Source organism: Neophocaena asiaeorientalis, unplaced genomic scaffold (genome assembly GCF_003031525.2).
Source record: "Neophocaena asiaeorientalis asiaeorientalis breed wild unplaced genomic scaffold, Neophocaena_asiaeorientalis_V1.1 scaffold37, whole genome shotgun sequence".
NCBI classification, from domain to species: Eukaryota; Metazoa; Chordata; class Mammalia; order Artiodactyla; family Phocoenidae; genus Neophocaena; species Neophocaena asiaeorientalis.
The window spans coordinates 1,180,890-1,197,501 of record NW_020174269.1 but is presented as its reverse complement, the minus strand read 5'-3'; the positions used below and the strand labels follow the sequence as shown (position 1 = coordinate 1,197,501).

At 37.0% G+C, this 16,612-nt stretch overlaps 1 protein-coding gene across 5 annotated transcripts in view; it reads right to left on the bottom strand.

The window, feature by feature from the left end:
- TENT2 (terminal nucleotidyltransferase 2) overlaps positions 1-7,879 on the bottom strand; it is a 58,183-nt gene extending 50,304 nt beyond the window's left edge. For 2 of the 5 annotated variants that reach the window (XM_024755717.1, XM_024755721.1), the window contains exons 1-4: positions 7,555-7,879; positions 7,260-7,328; positions 1,622-1,795; positions 1,321-1,410 (exon numbers count right to left, since the gene is read on the bottom strand). In XM_024755717.1, coding sequence (XP_024611485.1) covers positions 1,321-1,410; positions 1,622-1,758 — 227 coding nt within the window. In that variant the 5' untranslated portion in view covers positions 1,759-1,795; positions 7,260-7,328; positions 7,555-7,879. The remainder of the gene's footprint in view (positions 1-1,320; positions 1,411-1,621; positions 1,796-7,259; positions 7,329-7,554) is intronic. The other 3 variants (XM_024755720.1, XM_024755718.1, XM_024755719.1) reach the window with 3 other exon arrangements.
- Between the last annotated feature and the right edge of the window lie 8,733 nt (positions 7,880-16,612).

Below are 16,612 nucleotides of genomic sequence, written 5' to 3'. Positions count from 1 at the left end.
ATGTCAATTTTAGTTTTAAAAATACATATGTATAATTATGAACTAGTGGAATTTATTTTCATTCATGATTCACAAATGGGCTATCAAGGCAATTTCTAAAAAATGAAAATTTGAATAAAGTCAATAATTTAAGCATCATTATATAGTTTTCCACAATGGCAACTTTGAAGAACAATTCACAGTGCTTCTAAGTATGGGATGTAGAGCCAAACCACCTGGTTTCAAATCCCAGCTATGCTACTCCTACCTGAATAACCAGATCATTACTTCTGTGTGCTTCAGCTTTCTCCTCAAAAGAAGAGGCGTAACAGTACTTACCTCATAAAGTGTTGTGAAACTTAGTCAAACCATTATCTGCAAAGTCCTTAGAACAATGCCTACTACACATAGTGAGTGATCAATAATTCTTAGCTACTGTTATTTCTAGTTGGACATAAAAGTTACGGAATGTTTATACAGACTATAAATAGTAGTATCTTGCAAATATTGCCAAATATTATTTTAATAATCACCCCTAAAGTTCTATCATAATTACCCCATGATACATCAATTTCTTTTAATCAAATTGGTTTAAATGAATTGATTCCTCACTTCTCTATAGAAAGCTTCATGTCATGTAGAAATTTTCACTATAATAATATTTATCGTGGAACCTTACCTGTGTAAGACAAATCAAATAGTAAACTTTACTAGAAAGAAGGTGTTATAGGCTGAATTATGTCCTCTCAAAATTCATATGCTTAAGTCTTAACCCCTAGTACTTCAAAATGTGACTGTATTTGGACACAGGTCCTTTAAAGAAGTAACTGAGTTAAAATGGGGTCATTAGAGTGAGCCCTAATCCAATATAACTAGTGTCCTCAGAAGAACAGATTAGGACACCAAAAACACAGACAGAGAGATGACCATTTGAGGACAGAGAAAGAAGGCAGCCATCTATAAGCTAAAGAGGGAGGCCTCAGAGGAAACCAAACCTGCCAACACCTTGATCTTGGACTTCTAGCCCCCAGAATTTTGAGAAAATTAATTTCTGTTGTTTAAGCCATCAAGTCTATTGTACTTTGTTATGGCGGCCCTAACAAACAGATACGGAAACCCATCTTATTTAGTTAAAAATCTCAATTAAAAGTAGTTATCTGAAGACAGTTATCCCTAAAAATTTTTAAATACTTTGAAGTTTTAAAATTCTGTTACAGGACTGATCACACAGGTCCCAGAAAACAAAATGCACGGCATAGCGTCCATTCAACTTAATACAAGATACAGTGTTAAACAGTTCCCCAAAATGCAATCTTTTCTTTTAAAATAAGAAATACTTACTTCCTTCCTCGAAATAATGGGGAAGTTGAGGTCTGTACTGGACTGACATTTCCATATGTCAACTGCTGTAATGATACAGCTCTAGACAAGCTACCAAAGACAAAGAAAGAACAGTAGTAGTATACATTTTTTCCTTAAAAACAAAAAACTAATTTCAGAAAAACTAAACAGTTCACTGATCACAAGAAAACAAGACATGATGACATTTTCTCTAGCTCCAAATGTTTCACATAAAAAGGATTTGTGTCAAGTAGAAAATGAAACTTACAAATGACATGGGCCAAAATAACACCGTACTTACTCTGTATTCTGAAAGTTGAACTGTGCATCTATAAGCTGCTGGTGTGAATAAAGACTTGGTGACAGGGTGAAGAAGTTATTATGTTGTTGATGGTTTGGAGTGAAAGGCGGGCGACCCAAAATTGAGTTTGGGAACATGCTCTTGTTCACTAAGAGTAAACATGTATTCTTCTACCTACAATAGTTTTAAAGATAATTTATTATAGCTTAAAGACATTGAACTCTTTGATAACTAGCATCTGCTAATTAATAAACAATTAGTTACCAAGTTACAAATTTCATTTGCAAAGTTATATTTTTAAGTTCAAACAGATCTCTTAAGTCACACCATACGTAACAAAAAAACTTACTAATAATAAATTTTAAATCTAGATTAACCACATTATTCAAATGATAGTAAAATCTGTGCATTTCTAATTTTATGATGAATTTTCCCTAATAATTTTATCCTAATATCAACAAATCTTTTAGAATCAAGTTAACACCACTATACTCTGATAATAAAAAGAAACCACCCAAGTGAGACATTTAATGAAATCCTACAATTTCTTACATTTATTCCCAATCTAATTTATTCAAAGCTATAAGCTGTCATATGACAACCTGATTCCCAGGATTTAGATCGTACAGATCTGATCAAACAAGGGATGGAATTTGTATCACCTAATAACTATTTATAAAATGCTGAGATTCCCCTCAAAGTCTAAACAACTTATAAAAAGAACTTCCAATAAAAGAGAGTTTGCTCCACACGAATGGGGAAAACCTAGGTACAAAGCAATCAGAATCGTTCACTGCCCCAAGCAGAAGACTAGATATTTATTCTTTGCAATGACTGACCCCAAGAGGCTATAGACTTACAAAGAGTAGGGTAAGAAAACAAACTGAAAACAAGTATTAAGTGAAGTCTACAAAGTAAAAATAGGATCCCCAGCCTGCATTCCCAATTCAGGCAATTAGAAAACTCATCTATGGAATAATGGAACAAGAAACCATATAATACAGTAACCAAAGAACCTGTAACATAGGAACAGTCGCCCACCAAGAAAAAGTTAAGCTCACTCGCAACCTACAATGAAGCCTACTATTGAACTGCCTACTCATGCACATAAGCTTCCAATTTAGATTTCTAGTTAGAAAACAGACATCCATGGATCATCAAAAGTTAAAAAAAAAAAAAAAAAAGGCCTAGGAATAAACAGAAACAACACCTGCAACAAATGAAAAGTGAGGAAAAAAAAACCTCCATAATTAATGAAATAACATTGAATATGTAAATAAGAATGTGTTTTTTAAAAAGCAGAAAGGGCTCTTGGAAAATTAAAAGCAGAAATATCCAGTAGAAAGCTAAAAATAACATTGAGGAATGAACAAAAAGGAAAAATTGGTGAGGGCAGACAGGAGGCAGGACAGTAAGAGAAAAAAATATAAGAGAACCAAACTATGTGGTCCAACATCCAATACAACAGAAGTTCCAGGAAGAACAGAGAAAACACAGAAAAGGAAATTACCAAGTAAATAAAACAAGAAAATGTCCAAGACTGAAGAACACCAAGCCTTAGATTGAAAGGACCCAATGAGTATAAAGCACAACTGAATATATATATATATATATATATATATATACACATATACATATACATACACACACACACATATAAAGGTATACTACAGTGACATTTCAGAATATCAGGTAAAAGAAGCTTATAAATATTACAGAGAAAGAAAATGTTATAAACAAAGGGATGGTATGGATAAACAACAAGGTCCTACCATATAGCACAGAGAACTATATTCAATATCCTGAGATAAACCATAATGGAAAAGAATATAAAAAAGAATGTATAATTGTATCACTTTGCTATACAGCAGAAATTAACACAACATTGTAAATCAACTACACTTCAATTTAAAAAAAAACACACCAAGGGATGGTAATCAAAATGGCTTTGGCCCTCTCAGTAGCAACAGTAGAAACAAAACAAGGAAGTGAATGCCTTCAAGGCTCTGAAGGAAATGCTTTCAAGCTATAATTTTATACCCAGCTATACTATCAGTGCAAAAGGAAAATAAAAACATTTTTAGACATGTAAGGTATCAAAAACAAAAAAAAAAAAGAAAAGAAAATCTGGGATCTAGGAAAAGGGAGCTCTGACACAGGGCAGAGACAAATTCCCCAGGATGATGGTGAAGGGAAGCTAAACAGCTTAAGTTAGAACACATAGAGGTCTTTAAGAAGATATCCAAGGAGGAAAAAGATTAACTGGTAGATTACCTTATATATTTGACCACAGAGAGGAGTTCGGCTAACAGAGCAGAAATTATAGGAACAGAAATGCAGCAAGTTAATAATAAATTACTAAACTACGGACAAAACACACTCAAAAGGTCATATAAAAAAGGAAATATAATCAGTCACCTACTTGGTTCTTACAATAACATGAACATTAAACATACTGATTTAAACAGAAATTGTAATATATTTATTATATATTTACTACACTGTATTTATTTACAGATTACATATGCTACATAAAATATGCTACATATATTTACATGTTTATACACACATAAATCTCACAATTTATGATGAGAGAGCGTACATAAAAGTGGTAAATCCTCATTTTCAGTAGATGTCAATCCAAAAACCAAGCTGTATAAAAATTTCTACTTTTTTTTTTTTAGAACAACAGAGGAAAATAACATATAAGCTGCTAAAAGAAATGGTGATTGCCTCTGGGACTAAGACAAGATGGCTGGAAAAATTAGAACAGGAGACAACAAGAGAGAAAAGAGAAAGATCTGGGAAGAGACAAATAAGTCACTCACAGAAACTTTATTCCTTTTCAATTCTGTAAGATTAAAATTTCCTAGACTGGCCAAAGAGTGAGATTCACCAGTCCAAGGTTCATAACAGATTATGGTCAATAGTCTTGGGCCACCATCAGATCCCATCCCAAGTGCCTGACTCTAATTTGGACCAGAGACAAGGTGTTACCTCCAGAAAACAAGAGTTTGTCAGCTTTCTTCAGCAGGCCTTTATCCCTTGTTATAGGAAATTGATTAAAACAAAAAATCAATCCTATCAAATCTGCTAAACTGTACTCTCTGATGTTCACTGATCAGAGGAAATATCTTTAACCAAGCAAGATTCCAGAGAATTCTTTATTAAAAGTACACTCAATAACTGTAGAATGCCAGAAGAAGGCTGTCAACTAATGCCTTCTCCCTTTGCCTGGGCTTACACTCCTTCTTGGCTTCCTTGACTCTGCTACTCTGACTCAACTCCCCATAAAACAATTACTATTTCAAAGAATTCATGAGAAAATGACATTAAATACAATTCATTATAATGAATTTTGCTTGATATTTAATTTTGTTGTAACACAGATACTATAGATCTGATCAAACAAGTGAAGAAATTTGTATTCAGAAAAACTAGAATTAAAACACTCTATATTCAGATTTATTTAAATCAATTCGTAGTTAAAATTCTAGACATTTTGTTTATACCTATAAATAATATGCTTGTGTTTTTCTTCAGGCTTGAGACCCGAAATGACGTAATAGCCCAGACCTCACCTAATTTCTATTGCATTACATGGTCAGATTCAAACTTAAGAATAAGTCAAAAGATGTCTTGTAGCCCAGAAGTACTCCTCAAACGACCACGGCTTAAAAGCTGAGAATGATTCCATACTCAAAAGTGTACTTTAGGGCAGTTATCTAAATCAGCCTATCCCTAATTCCCAGATAAGCATCAAAGGTTTTCCAGCGCCTCCAAAACAAAGTTATCTGTCGGGTTTTCCTCAGGATGAATTTTTGGCCCTCAAGTCTGGCTCTTAACCAGGCCAGCCTTCAAAGTGGGGAGGATCATTCCTAGGGAATGTAATCAATGACATTCAATGCTCTCCAACACAAGTATTCTGCATGACCATCTAGAGATAAAGAAGTAAACCAAAAGCCCATGAATTTCAATTCCTCTTTCTAATATTTCTCCTAATACATTCCAACACTAATTTTGATGAAGATAAAAATGACACCAAAATAATAACCTATTATAATAAAACAATATAAGGGATCATTTTTTAAACAGAATAGAGTTTCTGAGAATAAAATCCAGCAAAACTATTACCATACCAGATTTAAGGGGACCTCTACAAAATTTTAAATCTTTTTCTTTATATTCTGAATGAAAGCCTTCTTCACCAAGTAGACAATGATCCATAAAAAAAAATTACTCCACATTAACCATGGTAGCAGGTGTAAGAAATTTTATGATAAATAAAATCCAGATATTGGTGGTATCCTATTTTTCTTAGTTTGAAAATTATCAATTTCTCAATCTGTGCTTGACTATAAAAAAGAATAATCTAGGTAAATTTTGAACTGCTTTAAAACTGTTGCATTGGTTCTTGCCTTAAGGAGAAAATCTTAAGGATTACTTCTTGACTAAGGTTGCCCATTTGGAAGTTACACAGGTTTATTTGTAAATAGTCATATATGAGACAAGGTAGTAAAGGAGTAGTTCACAAAGTAATTCCTAGTGATATAGCATTTGGTCCTGTAACTTACAACCCGGAATTTCTGTCTTAAACTTGACCTCTCCTCCAAGGAATTAGAGAACACTCAAGGTTACATAATTCCTTCATCAAGAGTCCCTGGAAAGTGGAATCTACCTAGTATAAAAACCAGAAATGTAGTAGCAAATCTAGTTATCTGTCCACTTTCTCCAAATGCCTTTGATCCCCTAAATTCACTTTTTTTCTCCATAATGCAACAAGTCCAACTCCTAAATCCTGCTCACCCTCTGTCAAACCACCCACAGGTTTTGAAACACATTCCTTTTTTAAAATTAATTTTTATTGGAGTATAGTTGCTTTTACAATGTTGTGTTAGTTTCTACTGTACAGCAAAGTCAACCAGCTATACATATATCCCCTCTGATCAAGAATTAGATCCCATTCAAGTATTAAAAAATAATCTAGCCACATGATTCCAAGTGGACATTTCTTAAATACCTATTTCACACACAGCCTGTTACACTTCCTGATCAGACAGAATTGAGACTATTCACACCAACAGAGTAATGTTACTATTATTTGGCTATTCATCAGTACATATTAAGAGCCTTCTAGCTGTTAATGCCATGTTTAAAGCCTTGTGGTAATAAAGCATACAATATGAGGGTATTTACAAAAGTAGTATGTCGCCTGTAATTCAAATACGCAGACTTAGTGTTCAGTTCTGATCTTTCCCCACAAAACCATACACCACACGTTTGTTAGGTTGCCAATGTAGCTTGAGTTTTAGTTTCATTTTCTTTTTTGTTCACCCTATTGGTATACCAATATAAATAAACGACTGCTATTTTAAACAAAGAGCTGAGAGAGGATCAAACAAGGCAGGGAACTTGGATAGGAGAGGATTTATGAGACACATTAAGCCCCCCGTGTTCTGACCTAGAAAGAGAGATGGAGAACCTATCTACAAAGGCTGAACGGTGCAAAAACAAAAGGGATAGACAACAATCTGACAGTCCTAACCTGTGCGGTTTCCTGTAAAGCTAAAAACTGAGACAATTTCACAACCATTTAGTGAAAAGTCTTAAATTTTAAATTATTAATCCAGATATTTACCTTAGTTCTTCACCACCCTTTGAAACCCCATGCAGTGTCCCAATACAGTCTTCCTTGTTTGGTCCTAGACTGAGGACGGGGCGCGAGAAAGACAAACGAATGGGAAACGTTTAAGAGTTCCTAAAATTCTTCAGAAAGTACCGCAGCCTGGGGTCCGTCCATACGTCTGGGATATCAGAGAGATTATGCCGGAACCTCCCACGCAAAACACTATAGTTTCCGAAAAAGTTCCCGGCGCCCCGCCCCCCACCCGGGCCTACACCGTTGCTTTCCTCTCCGAAACCCCCTAACTCACAAGTGTCCTCAGGGAAGGCTAAGCAGGAGAATCCACCGTCACCGCCAGCCCAGGAGCTCCAGAGCCGGAGCAGGGACGGCCCGGCGCGCTCGGTCCTAGCTTTCTCCCGAGCCAAAGGTGGTAGTGCCCGCGCGGAATGGGTAGGCCCGGCTCCGGCTCCGGATTGCGATCTAATTCCCGGGCTCGGCGTCCGGGGAGGTACGACACAAGTAAAGGCAGGGGCAGCAAGGGTGAGGGAACTCGAGGGAGGTGGCAAGAGACGGAAGACCAAAATGTAGCCGGAAAAGAGCGGCGTAGAAAGCCCTGTCGGAAACACCCGGAAGACCGACGTGACCCCGGATGGAAACGGCGAGTAGGGGGACGGAGGTCATACTTCCGGCAGCCGCCTCACTCTCTCCTGCGAGGTCTTCGCTCGAGTGCGCAAGCGCACGGCTCCTGGGGGCCCGGCTGGGAGGGCGTGGGACGTTCAGCAGCTGCGAGAGCGAGCGCGAGCGCGTAGGGGAAGGGCTGGGACTGCCTAGAGAAAGGCGGAGCGGCAGACGGAGGAGGGTGGTTGGCGGAGAGCTGCCCTGGACCCGCTCCTCAAGCTCACATTCTAATAAACATTTTTTTTTACTGGTCCTTCCTGTCTCTCAGCCGGATGACTCCTCCCCAGAGAAGATTTTCCTGGCCAAGTTTTCCCTCACTCTTCTACACTGATCAGTATTAAGCTTTGTTTTTCCCCGTTAATGAACTGAGAGCTGCTTGGGGACCCTTATTTATCTATAAAGCCCGGACTCAACTCCCTGCCTTAGTAGCTAACATTCACTAATAAAACAAATATTTAATATTTCTTCTTGAATGAGCTTTAATAGTTGTGAAAATATAAGTTGTTGAAATTTATTCGTGTAAATCTGTTAACAATATTCCTTTATTGTCCTTTTTACTCCTGAAATTGGTAACTTGTGTCTTTTTTCCTGATCGACCCGGCAAGAGGCAATATTAATCTCACTGATTTCAAATCTCAAAGTCAACTTTTGGTTTCATAGATTTTCTTTATTTTTCTTTTCTCTTTCATTGATTTCTACTGTTATGTTTATTTCCTTTATTCTTTTTTTTTTTGAAGTTTTTAAAATTAATTTTCCAGTTTCTTGGAAACTGAGGGGTTTTTTTGTTTTTTTGTTTTTTTGTGGTATGCAGGCCTCTCACTGTTGTGGCCTCTCCCGCTGCGGAGCACAGGTTCTGGACGCGCAGGCCCGGCGGCCATGGCCCACAGGCCCAGCCGCTCCGCGGCACGCGGGATCCTCCCGGACCAGGGCACGAACCCGTGTCCCCTGCATCGGCAGGCGGACTCCCAACCACTGCGCCACCAGGGAAGCCTGGAAACTGGGGTTTTTGATTTGAGATGTTTCTTCCTTTGTAATATAGGCATTTGGTAGTATGAGTTTTCTTCAGAGTACTGTGTTAGCTGTATCCCACATATTTTAATATATTGTGTTTTCATTTTACTTCATTTCAAAATACTTTCTAATTTCCCTATATGGGTTTTTTTCTTTGATCCTCGGATTTTTTATGTTATTTAGTCTCCAAGTATCAGACTTTCTGGATACCTTTCTGTTTTTGATTTCTAATTCAATCCCATTATCATCAAAGAACATACTTCATGTAATTCAAATCATTTTAAATTTATTGAGATTTGTTCTGTGGCCGAGAATATGGTTGGTCTGTCTTGGTAAGTGTTCAGTGTACATTTAAAATAAATGTGTATTCTGTAGCTGTTGGGTGAAATGCTCCACAAATGTGAATCACGTCAAGTTGCCTGATATTACTGTTCAAATCTAAATCCTGGGGGGGATTTAGAACATACTTACTGATTTTCTGTCTACTTATTTTATTAATTATTAAGGGAAGAGCACTGAAATCCCTCACTATAATTATGGATTTTTCTAGTTTTCCTTGCTGTTCTATCAGTTTTTGCTTTATGTGTTGTGAAGCTCTGCTGTTAGTTGCATAAACATTTAGAATTGTTCTATTATTTAGGTGAATTTATCTTTAATGAAATGAATATGAAAATTATTATGTCATTATGAAATGATTCACTTTATAAATGACCCTCTTTTTTTCCTGGTAATATTCTTTGCTCTAGCTGTACTCTGTCTGATGGTAATGCAATCACTACAGCTTTCTTTTTTATAGCGTTAACATGGTTATTTTTTTGTTTTGGGGGGGTTTTTTTTGCTGTACGCGGGCCTCTCACCGCTGTGGCCTCTCCCGTTGCAGAGCACAGGCTCCGGACGCGCAGGCCCAGCGGCCATGGCTCACGGGCCCAGCTGCTCCGCGGCATGTGGGATCTTCCCGGACCAGGGCACGAACCCACGTCCCCTGCATTGGCAGGCGGACTCTCAACCACTGCGCCACCAGGGAAGCCCAACATGGTTTATTTTTAAGGGAAAAAGTTATTCCAGTTCTACAAAAGTCTTCCAGGAAATTGAAGGGTAAATACTTCCCAGATCATTCTATAAAGACAGCATTACTCTGGTACCCAAACTCAAGATGTTCCAAGAAAAGAAAACAATGGGCCAATAGCCTCATAAACATAGATGCAAAAATTTTTAATAAAATTCTACCTATTTTTGTTCCACAATATATAAAAAAAAATTATACATTATGACCAAATGAGGGCTTATCCCAGGAATGCTAGGCTGAATTAACATTGGAAAATCAAACAACATAATTCACCATTAGCTAAGACTAAGAAAGAAAAATTGTATGATCATTTCAATAGGTGCAACAAAAGCATTGAAAAATTCAATACCCATTCCTAGGAATATAAGAGAAAACATACAACTTGATAGAAAACATCAATAAAAAGCAGCACACTTAATGGGAAAGAACTGAATATTTTCTTCCTAAGATCAGGAATAAGGCAAGAATTTCTGCACTCACCACCTCTTCAACATTGTACTGGGGGAGTTCTAGCCTGCACAATAAGAAATAAAAGGCATCCAAACTGGAAAGGAAGAAGTAAAACTGGCTTTATTTACAGGTGACATGATATATGGTCAAAATTCTATAGAACCTAAAAAAAGCTACTGGAACTCAAATGAGATCATCAAGACTACATTATACAAAAATCAATATACAAAAGTAAATTGATTTGTATTATACTAGCAACAAACAATCTAAAATTGAAGTTAAAAATACCAAATGCTTAGAGATGAGTTGATAAATAAATATACATTTATTCATTTATACATATTGTACACTCAAAACTACAAAATACACTGAGAGAAATTTAAGAAGACACAGATAAACAGAAAGATATATATCATGGGTTAGAAGACTCAATACAGTAAAAAGTGTCAATTTCCGGGCTTCCCTGGTGGCGCAGTGGTTGAGAGTCCGCCTGCCGATGCAGGGGACACGGGTTTGTGCCCCGGTCTGGGAAGATCCCATGTGCCGCGGAGCGGCTGGGCCCGTGAGCCACGGCCGCTGAGCCTTGCGCGTCCAGAGCCTGTGCTCCGCAATGGGAGAGGCCACAACAGTGAGAGGCCCGCGTACCGAAAAAAAAAAAAAAAAAAAGTGTCAATTTCCAAATCAAAATCCCAGCAGGCTTTCTTAAGTAATTGACAAAGTGATTCTAAAATTTATATGGAAATACAAAGAATATAGAATAACTGAAACAACTTTAAAAGAGAAGAACAAAGTTGGAAATTTTACACTACACTACCTGGTTTCAATGTTTATTATAAAGCTACATTAACCCAGATAGTATAGAACTGATATAAAGAGAGACAAACAGATCAATGAAACTGAATAGTGAGGTTTTTAAAAGTCACATATATCTCTATGGCCAAATGATCTTCAACAAAGACCAAGGGCAATTCAATGGGGAAAAGAAAGACTTTTCAGCTAATAATGCTGGAATATTTGGATATCCATATGTAAAATTCAATCAATCTATCTATCTATCTCATACTGTATGTGAAAACACAAAACGGATCATATATCTAGCTGTAAAACTTTAAACTTCTGGAAGAAAACAAGAAAAAATTATTTGCAACCTTAGGCTAGGCAAAGGTTTCTTAGGTATGGTATTAAAGCACTATCCTTAAAAGAAAAAAAGTGATAAACTGGACTTTATCAAAATTAAGTACTTCTTTTCAAGACACTGTTAAGAAAGTGAAAAGACTAGGCAGAAACAGAAGATGCATCCAACCCCCAGCTTTGGGGCAGAGTCAGGGAAGAAGGGACTTGGGGTGTTTTGATGATGTGGTTTTTGCGATTGTTAATTTTATATTTGGCATGTGATTGGCAACATGAGCTCTTCTGTGATGTGGAGTCATCTACAACTTCTAGGTTTGGATGTAGCAATGTGGAATAGAATGGATACAAATAAGGACTACTATTGTATTTTGTACCTATTATGTGCCATCTCATCTGGGGCATCTTGGGGATGGAGTAGTAAACAAAATTAACCCAGTCTGTTCTCTCCTGTAGTTTACAGTTCAGAGAGAATAAACTTTACAAATTTAGAAAACAAAAATCTAATTTTATTTTTTTTAAACTTGTGCTTCTGAAAGGAATGCCCTTTATACATATATATATTTATTTATTTGTTTGTTTGTTTGTGCCACGTCTTAGTTGTAGCAGGCAGGTTCCTCAGTTGTGGGAGGCAGTCTCCTAGTTGCGACTCGTGGGCTCCTTAGTTGTGGCAAGCGAACTCTTAGTTGCAGCAGGCATGTGGGATCTAGTTCCCTAAGCAGGGATTGAACCCAGGCCCCGTGCATTGATAGCACAGAGCCTTAACCACTGCACCACCAGGGAGGTCCCCAAAAATCTAATTTTAATGGTAGTAACCAAGTAAAGGAAAAGCAAATAACCGGGGGTTCTAACCGATCATGAAGAGCACGATGGCTAAGAATGTGCGCTACTCAGATCTCCTGTGTGCAGAGCATAGTTGACTGACAACCCCAGCTGCTGCCTCTCTGGATCTACCACCACATTTGGAACCGAGGTCATGTCCCTGCTGAACTGCGGCCAGCCAGTGACTGACCACTGCAGAGATGCTAGAGCCAACCTTCCTGCAGGAAAAAGGACCCTTCTAATGGACAATTCTGACTTGGGAACTCCCCATTTGCCTAGCCAAAACGTTCTTAGAAGAGTGCTGCAGTCTTTTTCTACCCAATTCTCCTTCCTTCTCCTCCTTCAATAGATGTCAGACGTGCATTGGAACCTGCGGCTTTCCCTGCTTACCCTTGCTTCCACATTTTTATCTTCCACAGGGATATCTTTTAATAAATCTCTTGCATGTCTAATCCTGTCTTGGCATCTGCTTCTTGGAGGATTCGAACTAACACAGAAGCTTTCCCTGTGAAAGTGCCATTTAAGCCGAGACCTAAGGGAGTAGAAGTTAGATGAAAATTTGAAGGAAGAAAGAGAACAGCCCTGAGTTAGACAGGAGCTTGGCACAGTGCCTGGCACATGGTTAGTACTCAGTAAACATCGCCTGACTAAATGGAATACAAGTGCTTTATGTAGGGCAAGTAATTATTCCTCATAAACAGTTTTACAAAGGGAGTTCTATTATTATCCCTATTATGACAAATGACAAAACTGAGGATAAGAACTGTAAAGTACCTTGCACAAGGTCAGGCAGCCGTTGAAAACCACAAACTAGGATACAAATTTAGGTTTGTTTGTTTCCAAGCCTGTTATTTTTAACTGGTTAAATATCAAGTTATACTGGCTCACCTCAGAGGATTTGAAAGTCGGCTTTGAAAAGAAAATGTGTATAATATAATCTTTTTAAATTTGTAATCCATCTAAAGACCACTGCCTCTTCTAAAAACAGGGCAAGAGACATCCTGAATGGAAAAAGATATTCCATGCAAATGGAAATCAAAAGAAACCTGGAGTAGCAATTCTCATATCAGACAAAATAGACTTTAAAATAAAGACTATTACAAGAGACAAAGAAGGACACTACATAATGATCAAGGGATCAATCAAAGAAAAAGATATAACAATTGTAAATATTTATGCAACCAACTTAGGAGCACCTCAATACAAAAAGTGCTGTATATGCTAACAGACATAAAAGGGGAAATCAACAGTAACACAGTAATAGTAGGGAACTTCAACACTCCACTTTCACCAATGGACAGATCACCCAAAATGAAAATAAATAAGGAAACACAAGCTTTAAATGACACATTAAACAACATAGACTTAATTGATATTTTTATGATATTCCATCCAAAAACAAGAGAATACACATTCTTCTCAAGTGCTCATGGAACATTCTCCAGGATAGATCATATCTTGGGTCACAAATCAAGCCTTGGTAAATTTAAGAAAATTGAAATCATATCGAGTAACTTTTCCAACCACAACGCCATGAGACTAGATATCAATTACAGGAAAATATCTGTAAGAAATACAAACACATGGAGGCTAAACAACACACTACTTAATAACCAAGAGATCACTGAAGAAATCACAGAGGAAATCAAAAAATACCTAGAAACAAATGACAACACAAACACGATGACCCAAAACCTATGGGATGCAGCAAATGCAGTTCTAAGAGGGAAGTTTATAGCAATACTAACCTACCTTAAGAAATAAGAAACATCTCAAATAAACAACCTAACCTTACACCTAAAGCAATTAGAGAAAGAAGAACAAAAACCCCCAAAGTTAGCAGAAGGAAAGAAATCATAAACATCAGATCAGAAATAAATGAAAAAGAAATGAAGGAAATGATAGCAAAGAACAATAAACTAAAAGCTGGTTCTTTCAAAAGATAAACAAAATTGATAAACAATTAGCCTGACTTATCAAGAAAAAAAGGGAGAAGACTCAAATCAATAGAATTAGAAATGAAAGAGGAGGGGCTTCCCTGGTGGTGCAGTAGTTGAGAGTCCGCCTGCCGATGCAGGGGACACGGGTTGGTGCTCCAGTCTGGGAAGATCCCACATATCGCGAAGCGGCTAGGCCCATGAGCCATGGCCACTGAGCCTGTGCATCCGGAGCCTGTACTCCTCAATGCGAGAGGCCACAACAGTGAGAGGCCCGCGTATTGCAAATAAAAAAAGAAAGAAATGAAAGAGGAGAAGTAACAACTGACACTGCAGAAATACAAAGGATCATGAGAGATTACTAAAAGCAACTCTATGACAATAAAATGGACAACCTGGAAGAAGTGGACAAATTCTTAGAAATGCACAACCTTCCAAGGCTGAATCAGGAAGAAATAGAAAACATGAACAAACCAATCACAGGCACTGAAATTGAAACTGTGATCTCCAACAAACAAAAGCCCAGGACCAGATGGCTTCACAGGCAAATTCTATCAAACATTTAGAGAAGAGCTATCACCTATCCTTCTCAAACTCTTCCAAAATATAGCAGAGGGAGGAACACTCCCAAACTCATTCTACGAGGCCACCATCACCCTGATACCAAAGCCAGACAAAGATGTCACAAAGAAAGAAAACCACAGGCCAATATCACTGATGAACATACATACAAAAATCCTCAACAAAATACTAGCAAACAGAATCCAACAGCACATTAAAAGGATCATACACCATGATCAAGTGGATTTGTCCCAGGATGGTTGGGATAGGGAGGGTGGGAGGGAGGGAATTGCAAGAGGGAAGAAAGAGATATGGGGACATATGTATATGTATAACTGATTCACTTTGTTATAAAGCAGAAATTAACACACCATTGTAAAGCAATTATACTCCAATAAAGATGTTAAAAAAAGAAAAAGAGAGACATCCTGAATTACCCTGGTGATGTGTATGAAAGTCATGAAGTAACTGGATTGGATTTCACTAATGGAGTCCATGTTGCAAGCAGGGTTCAATAGTCAGAGATACAGAAGTTTGAAAGAAATCCTAGGCAGTTCCTCTTTAAGTAATGCTACTTGGAGATACACAGATGTCTTTCTAATTAGGAAGGAGTGACTGAAACCAGAGGTACAGGATAGAGTTAGATGATTGTCATAGTTTTAAAACTCTTCAAACTTATCAACTTCTCACTATCCAGTGTGATCCTCTACGTGTCATGGGGACACTTTCAAAGTGCATTATTTTGGGTGCAACCTGAGAACAAATACTGACTGTTGAATTTAACAGTATTCTTGGGAATTCAAAATACACTATTCCATCATTCTATCTCTAATGAATTTATTGTAGAACAATCTCAGCAAATGATTATAGGGTATTAGAACTAAAATGAAGTTTAGCAATTATCCCTGCTCCTCATTTTATATGTAAGAAAACAATGGATGTATTAAAGATAGAAAAGGAAATAAATTAATATGTACTAAATCATTTAAAGTATATCAGCATATAATTTCAACTTAGATATTGTCCGAGAATAGACAGAACAATCAAAGAAGGCAGTTGCAAATTCTGCATGAATACACTGTGAATGTAGTTCGCTACTCATTCACCTGGATCGAGCCCTTGGAAATTTCAAGTTGAAATTACTGCCATGGGTTCTCATGCCTTCAGAAATTAATATAGTAAAATATGAATTTGAGTAGCAATTTGCTCAGAGTGTTAAAAGCCTGATTTAGTGGGGAAAGGAGTTAATGAAATGTATTGCTTTCTATGATTATAAAAGTAATAAAGCTTTATTGGGAAATTTTTAGAAAATACAGAAATGTATCAAGAAGGAAGTAAAAAATTAAAATTGATGGGATACAATATAACTAATACCTGTGACCTGAAAGCTGGCTTTTAAAAGGTTAATTTTATGAAGACAAAAATAAGAATGAAATGCCAATCAAAATCTCAATTTTCATTATCATGAATGTTTGTTTAACAGATGTGATTCAATATGGCCCAGATTAATATCACAGTCTTTAACTTTTACTACTTTGGAAACTCAAGAACTGAACAACCTAAAATAATATTCTAAGAGATTCAAAGTAAAAGAAATTCTGTGAATGGAAGAATAATTTACTAGGCAATGAGGATCTAAAAAATCGATCTTAGTGGTAGGTTCCAAACAACTTGTTAGAATAACTGCAATTAAATGAGCTAATTAGAACGCCCAA